General features: G+C 42.2%; 1 protein-coding gene across 6 annotated transcripts in view; it reads left to right on the forward strand.

The window, feature by feature from the left end:
* Positions 1-16,606, forward strand: part of MIA2 (MIA SH3 domain ER export factor 2) — a 635,554-nt gene that overhangs the window by 300,849 nt on the left and 318,099 nt on the right. For all 6 annotated transcript variants that reach the window (XM_085626929.1, XM_085626930.1, XM_085626931.1 and 3 more), the window contains exon 11: positions 1,284-1,394. In XM_085626929.1, the coding sequence (XP_085483055.1) occupies positions 1,284-1,394 (111 nt within the window). The remainder of the gene's footprint in view (positions 1-1,283; positions 1,395-16,606) is intronic.

Here is a 16,606-nt window from a genome sequence, read left to right on the forward strand (position 1 = left end):
CCTAGGGTACGCCTAGAAAATGTGACTAAGCATTCAGTGTGCAATATTGCTCTGCAGTGTTACTACATGAATTATTGTCTAGTTTCGCTTCATTACTCCTGGTCTCTGGTTGAAGTATTGGGTATTCCCTTATTTTGAATATATCATCATTACTCCTATACCAGGCACTTCAAACCCTCTCATGTATTTCTGATCAAAATAATAATGGATCTCTTAATATCAAAAAATATGGAAGGTGTTTAAGGATAAATTAGTAAGTGTGAAACGTTTCATACAAGATTAATCTTAAAGAGTGCCATGCCAGTAAAGCGGACTCTAAGAAACCTTTCAACATTAGACAAGAATGATCAAACACGCTGAAAGACGTGCAAAGAAGGTGTAATCAAACCAGTAGAATCTGCGTAATGGGTCTCCCCTATAGTTCTGGTGTTAAAAAAAGAGAGGCAGGTTATCATTGTGCTCTTTTCAGATCCCCCAGCAAACAGATTCTGGTGGATTACCATTCCTTGTCCAAGAGCCAAGAATTGTGCGCAGTCATGAGTGAGACCAAATGCTTTTCAACCCTCGATTTGCGTGCAGCTTTCCACCATATTCAATTAACTCCCAATTGTAGACGTCTGACCACTGTCACTCCTAACTGGTGCCTTTTGTTATTTGTGCATGCCTTTTGGTTTGGCATCCGTCGGCTCTGCTTTCAAGAAAGAGACTTATTAACAATCGTTTTTTAAAACACAGAAGCTAGACTGCTTTTCAGGATGACAGTGCTGTTTTTGGAACATCTCTGGAAGAAATCATCATGAGATTGTGTAAATTCTTGAGCATTTTGCTGGATGAAGGTGTGGCACTCCTAATGGGGAACTGTAGATGATTCCTGTTCAAGGAAGTGGAGTATTTGGAACACTATAACTGGAGATGGTATTTTTACCTAAGGAATCTCCTACCGAGACTACCAGTGATACCCGTCACTCAATCAAAAGAATGTCTAGCTTTGTTTTTCGGTTTATGAGAACATTACTTAGGAAGGTTTTTATAGAACATATTTGTGAGTTTTTGGGCCCGGAAAGGGGGTAATTACATATTCTTACTGCAGTCCATGGGTGAGGGACAGCGCAGAGACACCATAGGTAGAAGCGAGAAGCATCTCAGCAGGACCCTCTGAGCGTTCTAGCAGGGTATTAGTAAAAACTGAGAAACAGCAATGAAAGTGCCGAGTTCCTTCATGTATACCTCCCCTTCAATAGGTTTCGGACTGACTTCCTCTTGTTTGAATTATATTCCCCTAGGAAAAATGCCAAGAGCTGAATCAATCAAACTCTCTGCTCAGCGAAGAAATTGAAAACCTTGAAAAAGAACTGGAAGAAGAGAAATCTGTGCGATCCCAGCAGGAGGATTTTGTAAGCGATTTTCAGCTTTATTTGCCTTTATTCATAAATATTCAACAAGGTCGCTTAACAATCTCCAAATGTAATTTTATAGCATTTGGAAACATTTTTACATAGAATAGGATGGTATGTTCTGACTGACTCTTTTTTCCTTCAAAGGGCTACAGTTGTACATGGAGAGAAGCTATTATCAGATAGGGTAAAAACTGTTTTTGAGGAATATTGATGTTTAAAAAAACAAAGATTTTGTAACATGTGTCTCCCGATTGATAGGAAGATCACAATTCTTGTACTTGTTAGAAGTGGATTGTTTGCACGCTGGGCAACCTGCATCGTGCTGCACTCTGTCGGTGATCTGTTGTTTTGAGGCATTAATTGAAGAAACTGGGCAACCAGGAAACATTCTGACAGACTATGGTGGTGAAGAAGAAGAATGAGTAAGATGTGAAAGGTGTGACAAAAGGAACAAGCATTTGCAATGCAGTAGGTCTCGCATTTGCAAGAGTTAAAACTATTGGCATTCTAAATGACAATGTGTTTTACCTATGCGTTTTGGTTTGGAGTGTAGTGGACGATGTGGTGTGGAGTCGAATTATGTGAGTTGTGTTGTAGTTTTTATTTGGTGTATGTTGTGTAAATGTGTGGTGTGTATTGGAGGTATGTGGTGTGTTGTGGAATTGTGTTGTGTATTTGAAATCTGGGTTTGTGTGGAATTATGTGGTGTGTATTCAAAATGCGTGGAGTTGAATTGTGTGGAGTGGAACTGTGTGGCATTGAGCCAAATTTTGCTTATTGGAATTATGTGTTATGGTTATAAAATGCATTAATGTATGGGTGTATTTACGTTGTGTTGACTAGAGTGTAATTATGTGTAGTATAATTATGTGGCTTTGAGTGGTATTGTGTGGAGTGTAAATATGCTGTGTAGTGCAGAATTGTCAATATGTGACATCCCAACTAAAGGTTTGAACTGGCCCCAATAAAAAAGCAGATAAAGCCAGAAAATGAAAGTTACAAACCACAAAGTCAATGGTAACCAACAGGTGGAATGCATTCTGAATGTCCCCATGATGTCTTTAGCAAACCAGACAGCTGTGCTGTTTGGTAGTCTGCAACTTAAAAATGGATAACCCAAAAATATTGACACAAGAGAAACAAACACTGGCAAAGACAATAGGTGTGACCTTGGCGCGCTGGCACAATGGTTTATCTTTTGTTGCAAGCATATGCTGCAAAATAAAAACATAAATTATGCTAAAATAAAAAAAATATTACGCGATCACCTAAGCATGACTTGCTTTATATTTGCAAACAAAACCAACCAAATAAATGCAACATTCACCAATGCAGCGGTTTTACTAGTGAAGTTTTAAATTTAAATAAGAAGTCTTTCAGCTCTGCTATGCATTGTTTTATTATATGTACAGTAGACCAGAATAAATCCCCACCTAACCAACCTCTCACATTGCAGACAGCTACAAGGTCGCTTAAACACTTTTTAACATAAATGTTAAAAATGAGTGAAGAAAAAATAGGTATATGTAAAGTTATTACAAAAAATACACCAAACAAAAAAAGCATACTTTGAACCAGCTTTGCGACTGAAGAGAAAGGAACAATTTGTAGGTGGATGTGAACAATCTACAATCCGATATTTTCCCCATGCAATGGGGCAGTTGCAGTCTACAAGCTTTCTACACAATAGAAGCTGCCATTAATCAATAGTGACATCGGAAGGATGAAAGGGTGAGCCGGCCCTGCCTCAATTCGGGACGTGCAACCACAGATCACATCTAGGTCAACACTTAGCAGCAACGCAACTCACTGACCGATCATGGCACCAAAACTAGCAACACACTGTCAGAGGAAGCAACTGGCATCACAAAAGCAGTTTCAGGGGAAAGAAACCATTTGATCTGCCCAGAATCGCACAATGCTCAGCCACAGCCAGGATAAAAACCTGGCTCTGTATTCTCTAAAACGCTCCGTTCCATGATGTAGACATCCGCCATGCCCCTTCCGCAAGTTCCTCTCCTTTCCCAGTACCATTCACTCATGCCGATGATTTTAGAAAGCATACTCTTCTCTGAACTTGGCCTTCCTCAGAAGTGCTCCAACACATAGTGTTGGCATCATATAAACATTAAAAAACACAAAACTGAACGCTTTTATTATTTTCCTAAGGCTTTCACATTTCCGCTTAAATATTGCAACATCTCTCACACGAGCGCCCCACACGCCCAATGCAACCCACTCCAAGTGATAAAAAGACTGCACAAAACATGACAATGAAAAACAAAGAGAGAATATTTCAATTCTAAACCCATCAACGCATTATTGTTGAATAGCCTAGTAACAAGACCGGCAACATTCAGTGACAGACATGAGCTTTAATTAGTGTTTGCCATTGCAAGTTTTGCAACCACAGAACACTGTAATCAACAGTGCACCCCCCTATTCTTACTCATGCCAATATAAGGTTGGTATTGAAAACATTCCCAGGACTACTTTTAGCTCCCCGTTCCATCTCCTATTTTCCACGTCCTGATTTCATTATTTACTAGGCGTAACAAGACAACATGGATAAATGGTTCTTCTGCTTGTCCACATGTAGGACAGGTTCCAGCACTGGCATGGGATCTCTAATACTAGCTGAATGTATTTAATAAATGTTGGTATGGTTCTTCCACTGAGTACTGCAGCCATGAGGTGGTTTTGCAGATGCTCTCCAACCCAAAGCAACTTATTGCATTGAACGGTCGGATGAACAGCAGAGATTATGTAGCGCTAATTGATGTTCTACCGAAGACAACGTTTAACTGCCTGATTACCATGCCAGGGGTTTTATTAGAACATTGTCTCGAGATGCAATGGGAATGTGTGCCCAGTTTCTGCACTTCTGGGGCACTTTGATATTACTGAAGGCGATTCAGATGTTTGTGAGGTTTATTGTGCATTGCAGATCATGCAGTGCTAAATGTGTGCTGGTGTCATCTCGAGGGGCTATTCCCTCATTTGCATGAGGGTGTGGCAACATGCACATTATGAAATCCTTTACCTTTGTGACCACGATGCATTCTAGATGCAGGCACTGAGGTAAATAAGCTGCCTGGGGCACGTTGATTGTGAGCCATATAGAGGTGGTGCACAGTCAGTGGGCCCCCACCGAGGCACTTCATTTGAAGGGGGATTAGGAGGTCCTATGGACTCCACTGACATCTACTGCAAGCCTGTGCAGTCTCTCACTGTAGCCATCTTTTGGAGGATCACTGAACCCCTTAAAAATGCGGGCTGCGTTGCTGCCTACACAATGAAGGCCAGACCCAGTGGCTCCCACTGCTGGCACAGGTTTGCGCCTACACTACAAACCGTGTATTCTTTGTGGAAGGGCGCACTAACCCAGCCTGCTACCGGTGCACTAGGTAAAGGTGCACCTATCACATACCTGGGAAGTGCACCTTTTCACTAATATGGGCACAGATATTTTAAGCACACGATATGCCACCACAGCTGTGCCTGAAATCCATAATCAAGGTCCTACTGTGTTTCTGATTTCGGTTTGATGTGCATAGGGATTCAGGTGCCACTACAGCCTATCAGCAATGCTATGCACCACCACCCTCCAAGGGGACGCAGCCACCTGCCCTGCATTTGTTATATTGTGTTATATTTATAACACAAAAACCCCAAAGAGGACCCTCCCTAACTATAACACTTTGGGTGCAGGTGAAAGTGACAGACAGAGAAGGGCTTTAGGAGTGTTGTGGATATGGGACCACCTCTTTAAATCAGTGGATGTCCCATTTGCCAAACCTGGGGTTCTTCAGCCTCGTTTACAGGTAGCGGAACTGCTTGGTTTCCGACAGCAGAGCCCAGCTTGCTCCACGCTCAGGAACTTTTAGCTGGTGGCCCAACCATCTTAGGTCCATTGGCTATAGAACACTGGAATGACTGCCTTCCTTAGGGCCAGCCTTCAGATGCAGAATTTTCGGCCCCCATTCAAAATGTAAACATCAAAACATGTCCCGGACACACACTGAGAAAACTCCTTTGACGCCAGGGACATTTGTATCTAGTTTTTCCGAAACAGCTCCCTGCCTGGTCATTTATTTCGGGGGGAAAAAATAAAACACATGCCGAGCAGGCATCAATCACATGGTGACCTGCTCCACATTTATTTTTAACAAAATAACTCCGTCTTATAGCAGAAATACTCTGGGTGAAAATGATCACTTTTAAAAACAGCTGGGATCCTGTAATGAAGAATAAATTGCTCCCGACTCTCGTTGCTAGTTATTCTTCTTTATTTCTTTAAAGTCCTCAAAGCGGACCCGCAGGGAACAGCTGTTGCTCAGTAGAAAGGCAAGCAGGAATACAAACAGAGGAAGCATTCTAGAATACAGAGAGGAGGAATGAGAGAGAGAGGAAAGAAAGACTAGAAGAGAATGTTACACATCTTCCCCTTATAGGAGAAACAAAATTTACAGGGATTCCAATATTTATAACAAAATACAATTGACATTTCAAACAAAATAATATAGTTACCTTAGTATAAACAAACTAAGCAATTCAAACTAGTACAGAATTTTTTTTTTTTTAATTATGACATAACAAAATCCTTAAAATTAGCAGGTAGCCTTCAAATTCTTCTAGAAGCTAAGTTGAAATTACCACAAGAAGAACTTGTTGAAGAATCGAGATACACAGCATTGTCCTGAGGAACAGAAATGGACGTGTTATTCTGAGAAACTAAAGTGAAAGTGTTAGAGGAAGACACAGGAGTTTCAAACAAAATGTAATCCTCTGAATCAGAAGTAACTGCAGTTTTGAAATGAATCTTGGCTTGTTCTACATTGTTTTACATTTACATTTACATACGCATTTACATGGGAACAAGTCTATTCTTGTTCCACCATCTTCCATCTTGAAGAAGACAAGAACTAAGACCAACCTTTAAAATTTTGTAAGGAGAGGTAAATGAAGATTCTCCTTTTTTGACACTAAAAGGTTTTTTAATTAGGACCCATGAATTTGGAATAAAATCTTTACATTGAGAATGTTTGAGAACATCAAAATGAGATTTTTGCTTATTTTGTGCCAAAGTAACAGATTGACGTATTTTTTTCATTTTTACTTGAATTATTGAGATTGTTAGGAAAGGAGGAATACTTCTCTACCAGGAGGGTAAGAGTAAAGTGCGACATTTCCTGCCCCTCAACAACTCAAAGCGTGTGAAACCGGTTGTTGAGAGACATGAAATGTGGTGAGAATTAACCTTTTCTTTAAGAAAAAGGTTAACATCTAAACCAGACGAAAGGGCAGTTTAAATTCCTTCCTTAAGAAAACGATTGGCCCTTTCAACAAGCCCATTAGCTGCAGGGCTATATAAAGCTACTTGAATATGTTTGACATCCATAGGTTTAAAAAAATCTCTCATGGCATGTGAAACAAAATGGATCCCATTATCAGTCACCAACTCTTTTGGAGGACCTTCAAGTGAAAAAACAGACTTGAAGAATTGCAACACAAAATGAGTTGAAGCTGACTCCACAAAAGAAAAATAAATCCATTTTGAAAAATAATCAATTAGTACTAGCAAACATTTTGAAGAGTTTGGTAAAAGAATGAATGGACCTGCAAAATCTAAAGCAATTTTTGACCAGGGACTGTCAGGAAGAGGAACTGGACGATGAGGATTCTGAGTAGTTTTCCAATGTTTATCCGAGATAACACATTGAGGACAAACCTCTATAAAAGATGAAACATGAGCATTCAATGAAGGCCACCAATAATTTTCTCAGATTTTTTTGACAAGTGGCTGTAACTCCAAGATGGCCTGCATGTGCAATAGAAATGATTCTATTCCTAATAGAACAAGGAGGAATGAAACAACCATTCCTAGTGCAAATGTCATTTTCCAACGACAATTCTGAAGCAACTTGAGCATAAGATCGTAATTCATGAGAGATATTACGAATGGGAGGCCAACCTTTAATGATGAAATTAGCAACTTTTCAAAGAGTTTGATCAGTGGAAGAGGCTTCAATCCAATCTTTTTCTGAAATAGTACCATTAGAAATAGAAGAAGTATCAATGGATGCAACAACACAATCAAATTCGTCAATAGTGTCCTCAACTAATGGTAAAGGAAGACGAGAAAGGCCGTCAGCACTGAAATTTTTCCCGCTTTGAATGTATTTGATGGTGAAATTATACTCCTGTAACTTAGACAGAATACGTACAAGGCGAGCAGAGGCTTTACCAAGACCATCACCTTGTAAAAGGTAGACAAGAGGTTTGTGGTCGGTAAAGATTGTAAATGGACAGCCCCAGAGATAGGTTTTTAATTTGGAAATAGCCCAAACACAGGCTAATGCCTCCCTCTCTATTGTACTGTATTACAGCAATTGACAAAGATCTAGATGCAAAGGCAACTGTATGGTCTTTTCCTGAAATTTGTTGACCAAAAACAGATCCAAGACCATTAAGACTAGCATCTACAGTGACAGTACAATGAAGACCATGAACAAATGAACTGAGAGCAGGAGCATTTACAACTAATTTTTTGATATTGCTGAAAGCTGTGTTAACATCATTGGACCAGACAAATGCAGTTCCTTTTTTAAGAAGAGATCTCAATGATTGAACACAATAAGAATAGTCTGGTACAAAGCGAACATAGTACTCGCAGAGACCTAGAAAAGATCTTAGGGCATCTTTATCAGGAGGAGGCAGAGCTTTAATGAAGGCCTCTACGTTGCAAAATTTTGGCTTAATACCTTCCGGCGTGATAGTATGGCCTAAATAATCAATCTGCTCAGCTAAAATTTTGCATTCATCAGGTTGAACAGTAATACCTCTTGCACGCAAAATGGAAAACACTTTATGTAAAGTATCTGGATGTGATTCTGTACTTTCAGTAAAAACAAGGATATCATCCTGAAAGGCCTGAACATTTTCAACATCTTTAAACAGGACATCCAAAACTTTCTGAAATACTGAGGCGGCTGAGGCTAAGCCGAAGGGAAGTCTCAAGTATTTATATGCCCCAAAAGGGGTGACAAAAGTAGTAAGTTCTTGAGAATCAGCATGTAAGGGTATCTGATGATATGCTGAGTGTAGGTCAATTGTTGAAAAATACTTAGCATGACCAATATTAGAAAGCATCTGTTGAATGTGAGGAAGAGGATGACAATCCAACTATAATATTACGATTTAAGGACCACACATAAGACTAAGATTCCCATTTTTTTTTTTAGCGAGAACAATGGGAGAAACCCACTCAGAGGAATCAGTTGATGTGAGGATACCATCTGCAGAGAGCTTCTCTATTTGTTTCTTAAGATCATTCCTGACACTAATGGGAACGGGTCTGACTTGGTGGGTTACAGGTGTAGCATTTTTCTTAAGTCTGATGACATGTTCAAACCCTTTGATGTTACCAATCTTATCACTAAAAACAGAAGGGAATTCTTTCTTTAGAGTATCAATGGAATAATTTTTTTCAACACAATCGTCAATGGACAGTAAAGGAAGATCTCCTAAGACAACAGGATTTTTGTGACCAGGTAATGCCTAACCTGGCTAAATCCTTCCAACCTACAGGATCTCTGCCTCTGACTGCAACATATACTTTAGTATCAGTAGATCTCCCAAGAATCTGTAATGAATCAATAAAGAAACCAAGCAAATCAATATCTTTTTCACCAAAAGCTTTGGGAGAAATGTCAGGAGCTTTAAGTGTGATGAAATGGCCCCAGGTATCGAAGAAAGTGGTGTCAGCCAATACAGTGATCGGAGCTCCAGAATCAGCCATAACTTGTAAGGGTTTGTTATTTATGAAAGCTTGGCAGAGGGGACGTTCAAAATCTGTAGAATCAAACGGTTCATCGATAGATAACATGAGATTAGAGAAAGTATTGGTACAGTCAGAGACAGAAGATGCAGATGATGAAGGAGAATTATTTTGTAATTCAACATTGTGGATTTTAATAATTGAAAATGAACGTCGAGATTTACAAAATTCTTGGAAGTGCCCAGTTTTTTTGCATTTGCCACATTTTTTACCCAAGGCAGGACAAGATGGAAAATTTGCAATATGGTTTTTGTTACCACAGCGAAAGCAAAAGGACCTTTTATATTCTTTGTTAACTTTGATGGCAGAGACAGTAGAAAATTCTGTATTGTCAGAAACATAGGAAATAGGAGAATGACCCTCTTGGCCTGACAACGCTTGTGAAGAAACTATAGAACGCTCAATACTTTTCCCAATATCAATGACTTCGGATAACAATGGATTACGACAAGTTAAAAGACGTTCTTGCATTTAAAAAAAAAAAATTTAAAAACGAATAGGTCTCTAATAGAGATGTCGGTATAGTTGTCAAATTCACAAGTAAGAGTCAAGAACTCAAAGAGCAGCCACATATTCTTCGACGGATTCATCACTGGCTTGTTTTCTTTTAAAGAAGCTGTGTCTCTCCAAGAGAACATTTGGTTCGTCTGAAAATTGTTTCTTAAGCTTTCCAATTGCTTCAATGTAAATATTCCAGGTGCCATCACCGGAGGGTCTTGGAAATGGAGGTAAATTGTCGAACATCTTTTGTGCAGCAACACCCAAATGATTATAAAGGAGAGCATGTTTCCTTTCTGGAGAGTATTCTTTTCCGTCAATGGCAACCAAATAATTTTCACAAATATGGATCCATTGTTTCCACTCGATTTCTGGTTTGCCTGGTGTTTGTAGAAATGGTGGAGGATGTAATGCACTATCCGAAGAAGACATGGATCAGATGAAGAATTGAGTTTTTTGAAGTGTTTATCTATTTTTATCTTTAAAAAAAAAAAAATTATGAATTATACTACTCTTCTAAAAGTCTTTTATTATTTTCTTATATTTATTAAGATTCTTCTTGAAGAATGGTGTAGAACAGTCAGTCTTTCAAAGTAGAACAATCAACCTTCTTAATTGGAAGGTTAAAATGCTGGAAAGATGTTTCAAGGAAAGAATGTTCTTTATTGAAAAATTCTGAAAGCAACAAACATCTTGTGAAACAATTCTGTTGCCATGTAGCTTTTGTTAAAAGTGGTATACAGGTTTCCAGAATGTTTTAACTGTGAGCGCGCACCAGCAATAAAAGAGAGTTCCAAGGCGCGTGAATCAATTAGCGCTCGCGGTGGTCGGAAAGCAAGAAACACTCAGTTACTAGGATGCGCGTATACACAGTGCCTCACCAAATGAAGGAGAGCTCGCGCTGAACAATTAGCACTCGCGCTGACCGGGAAACAGGAAATCCTGCGTTGCTAGGAGCGCATATGCACAGCGCGTGATAGATTGAAGCAGAGCTTGCCTTGAAACGCGGTCGGTTGCTAAGACACGCGTTTTAAACGTAGCGCGTAAGGATTAATAAACGTTTCTTTCCTGTCTCGCGCTACAGTTTAAATTGAAATAGATACAAGCCAGCGCGGAATAAAAGTTAATAATCCGACCTGAAAGAGCGTGTCCTGCGGGTCCGTAGTGGCAACAGTTTCCATCAGTCGATCATTCCCATGAAGTAGTCGTTTATCATAAACGAGATTCGTCGAAATAGGGCAGTGCGAAGGCGAGACGTTTTTTCACCCCACTCCTGGTACCAAAATATGTAATGAAGAATAAATTGCTCCAGACTCACGTTGCTAGTTATTCTTCTTTATTTCTTTAAAGTTCTCAAAGTGGACCCGCAGGGGAATAGCTGTTGCTGAGTAGAAAGGCAAGCAGGAATACAAACAGAGGAAGCATTCTAGAATACAGAGTGGAGGAATGAGAGAGAGAGAGGAAAGAAAGACTAGAAGAGAACGTTACAGATCACCAAATCCTCTACCAGACTAGCAAAGGTAGGGCGGCCAGTGTGTGATTTGTGCCAGTGGTCTCCAGCGCTCTGTACCAGCACTTCATCATCAACACAGCTTTTTTCATAATAAGGACACATTATTTACGTGGAGATTAAGTGATTTTCCCGAATCACAGGATGCTTTAGCAGACGCCGATACTCGAATCTGGTTCCCCAGCTCCAAGTTGGCAGCTCTGGTCATTACGCTACACCCTCTCCCCACTTTCATTGTAAGTCTCAGTGGGCTGTCAGGATACCCACCAAACTAAAAAATATGCCTGGGAGTGTTTACCAAAACACTGGTGAAACTTCAGATATCGGGGTCAGCACTTCCATAAATCGAGATGACGCATAAGCCTTAAGGCCCCAACTGGTGTAAAATTACCACAAACGGTTTGACAAATGCATTTTGGGGAGTTGTTGTTAAGGCGAGAAATGCTTCTTACAGTGAAGCATTAGATTCAGTAAATGGAACATATAGCAGGTGTGTAGAGAGTGCTCCATGACACAACATTTTATTTAGTCTTGCGCTTTGAAAAGCTTTGATTGCCTCGGTTCTCACCCTATCTTGCAGATCATCAAATTCTAAGAGTTCAGTCCCTACTGTTGCAGGTCCCATGCAAGGGCTTTCAAAGTACCAAGCAAAATTACCTTTTGTTCTGCGTTTTGGAGCTCCCAATCCCCTTGGAACATGTTTGAGGCTTTATTTATAATCTGGTAGCTCCTTGTTGTTCCATCATAATAGGGCCTCCTGGTATTGGCTTTAAGTGGCGTCGGAATGGCACCGTCATAATAGGGCCTTCCGGTATCGGCTTTAAGTGGCGTCAGAATGGCATAACCAATAAATATTTTTATGTGGGGAGGGTAGGGCTACGGGGTGCTGTGGGGTGTGCACGCTGTGCAGTTAGCAGGGCAACTGAAGTCATAAATAAACATCAAATTATCCCCTAGGCACCGGGGCCCCAGTAAGTGTGGTCCCTTTAGAGTGAAATATGCGCCGTTTCATTGTCTGCCTGAGAGAAACAGATGTCACTAAAGCCAACTAAGAAAAATGGTATTTCAAAATGTTAAATTTAAGAAACTCCTTTCAAATGTAACAGCAGTTAGACTGATGAAAGGTGTGTGGGGGGCCTGCTGAAACCTTAACGTAAAAGGAGTAGAAACTCTGCTGTGCCGGCAGGCAACATAAGTGGAAAGTGTTCAGTAACGCCTACCTGACCGAGCCCACACAGCGGGAGGGGCTGTTTACTGGATCCGCTACAGCCACAACCCACAACCTGAGCAGGAGAGGGCGGGGCGCGCACATGGCAGAAGGCATGCACAACATAAGAGGAGCCACAGAAGGAGCAGCAAAGTGGCAGGTACTAGATTCGCCGCTGAACCTCCTGTGCCCCTCACTTTGCACGCACACACTGAACGGGCACTGTCATGGCAGAACAAAGCGTGAGCACGGGGAATTGGCAGGAGGGGAACAGAGGACAAGAGGAGGGAGCAAAGTTGCAATGCGGCAGGCGCACACTAGTGCTCATTAGAAGTGACTTTAGGAAAAGAGACGCAACGCGCATGATGAGCAACAGACGACGAGTCCAGTCCAGGTGGGCGGGGCCTAAGGGAGACCAGGCGGTCACCAACCCCACTTCCAAAAGCAACCCGACGACAATAGATCTTGTAGAGCGAGCAGCGCATGCGCTGCGACGCTAGGCAAGACCTCAAAACCGGGATAAAAAATAACTTGCATGAGATAGACGGCGAGTGTAGATTGGTGGGATAAAAAGGTATGAAGTGGAATCAAACTCTGAGCACCCCGGCATTGGGCACTCACACTTTTTTTTACTCAAAATTAAAAATGCTTGTTTTGAGGAATATTTGAATAAACCTTTTGAATGGGTAGGAGAACCTCCACATATAACTTAGGGCCTCACACATCATAGCAGCTTTTTTTAAACAGATATTGCCAACTTCTCTTCCCTTAGAAGCAACCTAGTAATAGTACTTATTATTCAGATTTTTCCTTTATTTGCCTTTCTTCTGCACCCATTTCAAAGGTGATAAGTTAGGTTCCAATCCAGATCTGTTGTCTGGAACTTACTGCTCTGTCCAGCATTTTTTCCTAAAACAAAAGAAGTGTAAATGCCGGACTCGTGGTTGAGGTGTTTCTGTCACTTACTTTCATCTTGGAGCAGCACTACAATGCTTTCAGAAGAAATTGAATCTTGCATTCTTCCACACTATCGGTTTTGGTTTTCTTTTTAATTATCAGTATAACAGATACATTGTCTTTGTGCCTGAATGGGAGCTATTTCATTCTGAGAAGATCTACTGGCTAGCACATCAGCCAGCTGGGGTACCTACATTATCCCTATATCGTGGTAGCTGCTCCAGTACCCCTCGAGGCCTTGTTTTCCTTCATCTAAACAGTTTGCATTGCAAATTTGAAGGAAAGTTGAAAAATATTATTTATTTATGGAGGGCGTGGCCAATCGTCATGACTGAGTGGATGTAACCGCTGATACTCCGCGTTTTCCTACTGCTTTTTACCGCTTGCAAGTGGCTTGGACTTCGTGCCAGGTGGAATCGAGAGGATCTGCTTAATGTCGAGGACGACAGGAAGCGCACATGCTGCCTACAAAACACCAACAGACATTGTGAAGCAGCGCCCGGAACTGGTAGCTGAGACTGTCGGCTGTGAACGCGTTTACTCCGGTGAGGAGGACCGGCAGGAGATTCTGTTCATCCAGAGAGCGTCCAGGGGTGGAAGCCGACCAGCGAAGACTCCATCTGCCCGACACGGTGTAGTACAATGGGGAGAAATACAGAACCGTATTATAGCTGAGTCCGTACCTGACCTCAAAATTGAGCCGTAAGTGAGGCAGCGCTGAAGAGGCCTGTTGAACGATACTCAGCCTACACGAGCTGAGCCCAGATTGGTGTACTGTGAGTTTGCCTCATTACCAAATCAATGGAATCTGAACACAAGGCACACGGAAACCCCTTTCTTGAACCTGTGACGACTCTCATTGCAGGGAAGATGAGATGCTGAGTTGCCTCAACACAAGATGCTATCTCCTCTTTCCCATATGTCCAATGTCTTTTAGAGGCTTTTCAGCGGCGACAGAGAAGGAGAGGCCATAAACGAAGCTCAGAGTGACTTGGTCTTGATGTGAGTGGTGGGGAGGCGGTCTATCAATCTGTTTCCTGGGGAGGTTTGGAGTTACGCACCGTCACCAGATCACTGCTGGGCCCGCTGGGTGGCTGCAAGAGTGAGAGGTGGACCGGGCAGTCTATAGTGAAGCTACATTAATCCCCCTTCCCCACGAAACCTCCGGGGGACACCAAGGAAACACCTGCACAGGACCTCCATGGTTTGGTTACGGGGGGCTCCCACTACTGTGAATTCCGGCGCAACATGACCCAACAAACTTTGGCCATAATAGCTGGCACTATGGAGAATGAGCCCTCTTGACTGAGAGGCTTCACGGCTAGTTCCCTACTCGGACGGGTGGCTGGTCTGGTGGACACCTCTGTGGTGTTTCAGAGTGAAGGGCTACCAGAACAACTGCCCTTGTAGCTTCTATACCACCCAAAAAGGCTCAGTTGAATGGAGTCACTAGTTACTTTATGCAACCAGCCGGGGCCATGCAGGTGAACACCGGAAGCAACATGGCACTCACAAAGGAGCAAGTACTCACATCCCTAAGGTACTTTAAAAAAGCGCTACGGTAGGAGCGAAAAGCTGACCTCACGCATCATTGGAGGCCTTGACAAGCGACATAAATTCTCACCTGTCCTCTCTCTAAGCCGTAGGTGCAAGAAGACTAAGGGCCAGATGTACGACCCATTTTTGCATGCGCAAACGGGTTAGCGACCCGTTTGCACATTCAAAAACCAGTAGGGCCATGTACAAACCCTATTTAGCGAGTCACAATGTATTTGCGACTCGCATTTAGGAAGGTGCATTCCAAGGGCGTCCCTTCATAATTGCGACTCGCTACCCTTTGTAAGAATGTTTTGCAATTGCGGTTGCAAAACACTCACAATTTACCGCCCTCTTCAAGAGGGTGGTAATACACTCGCAAATGGGAAGGTTTCCCCAGGGGACCCCTTCCCCTTTGCAAATGCAGGGGAAAATATTTTTTAGGGGCAGGCAGTGGTCCCAAGGACCACTGCCTGCCCTTAAAAAATGAAACAGAAACGTTTTTTTTTTTTTTTTTTTAAAGCATCCCATTTTCCTTTAAGGAAAACGGGCTGCATTTAAAAAAAAAAAAACAGCTTTATTGAAAAGCAGTCCCAAACATGGAGGTCTGCTGAGCCCAGCAGGCCACCATACCTGGGAAGGCCAGCCATTCCTAATGGGGTCGCAATTTGCGAGTGCCTCATGAATATTGATGAGGCATGCAATTTGCGACCCCATTGGGAATCGCAAACAGTGCCTCTGACACTGTTGTACATGGCGTTTAGTGACTCGCAAATTGCGACTCGCAATTGAGCGCAATTTGCGAATCGCTAAATGCCCCAGTCTTATATCTGGCCATAGAACATCTAACAAAACATCTTGATCTGGAGAACAGGCTGCCCCTTCTGGAAACTGAAGCAGGTAATCTTCGCTTCCAGCTGCATAACACAATACTTAAATGCGAAGATTTTTAAAATCGTTCCAGACTAGACAATATCCGCATAAGGGGCTTGGCGGAAGGGGACAGAGGGCCTGACCTGGAGTCCTTTGTGTTGGGCCTGTTCTCGAACATCCTGGGAGACCAGCACCCGTAAGTGCACCTGGAAAGGGTCCATAGAGTGAGACCACAGAATTCTGGAATCAACGTTAACGCTAGAGATGTGTTAGCCAAGTTGCACTAATTTAAGGTGAAGCAGAAGATCCTTCTAGAGGCCCTTAAACAGGAACCCATATCGTTCGAGGGAGGCATCTGTACTCTTTATCAAGATGTGGCCCCTGCTACTCTGGCGAGGCAATTGCATTTTAAGCCGGTCACCGAACACCTGCAGAAACATCAGGTTAGATATAGATGGACATACCCCTTTGGCATATATTTTGAATATCAAGACAAATCACACCATTTTACAGAGCTGGAAGGGACAGCAGAACCGTTGTGGATTGAAATCTCTAATCTGCAAGATGAGGCCGGTAAATGGAAAAAAACACCCGCAGATTTGACACGGCTGGGTGGGCAGTGGCAACACCAACGCAAGGGCCACCATACTGGGAAGTGAGAGACCATCTGTAAAGCCTTGAAGTTCCTTGACAGGGATGAGCGTTTTAAAGAGGGACTAAACAAAGATCTTGCTCTGATCATTTTCCGCAGAATATGGACTCCTTCTGGCTTGCTTGGGGAGGTAGGG

The sequence above is a fragment of the Triturus cristatus genome, chromosome 9 (assembly GCF_964204655.1).
Source record: "Triturus cristatus chromosome 9, aTriCri1.1, whole genome shotgun sequence".
NCBI lineage: Eukaryota > Metazoa > Chordata > Amphibia > Caudata > Salamandridae > Triturus > Triturus cristatus.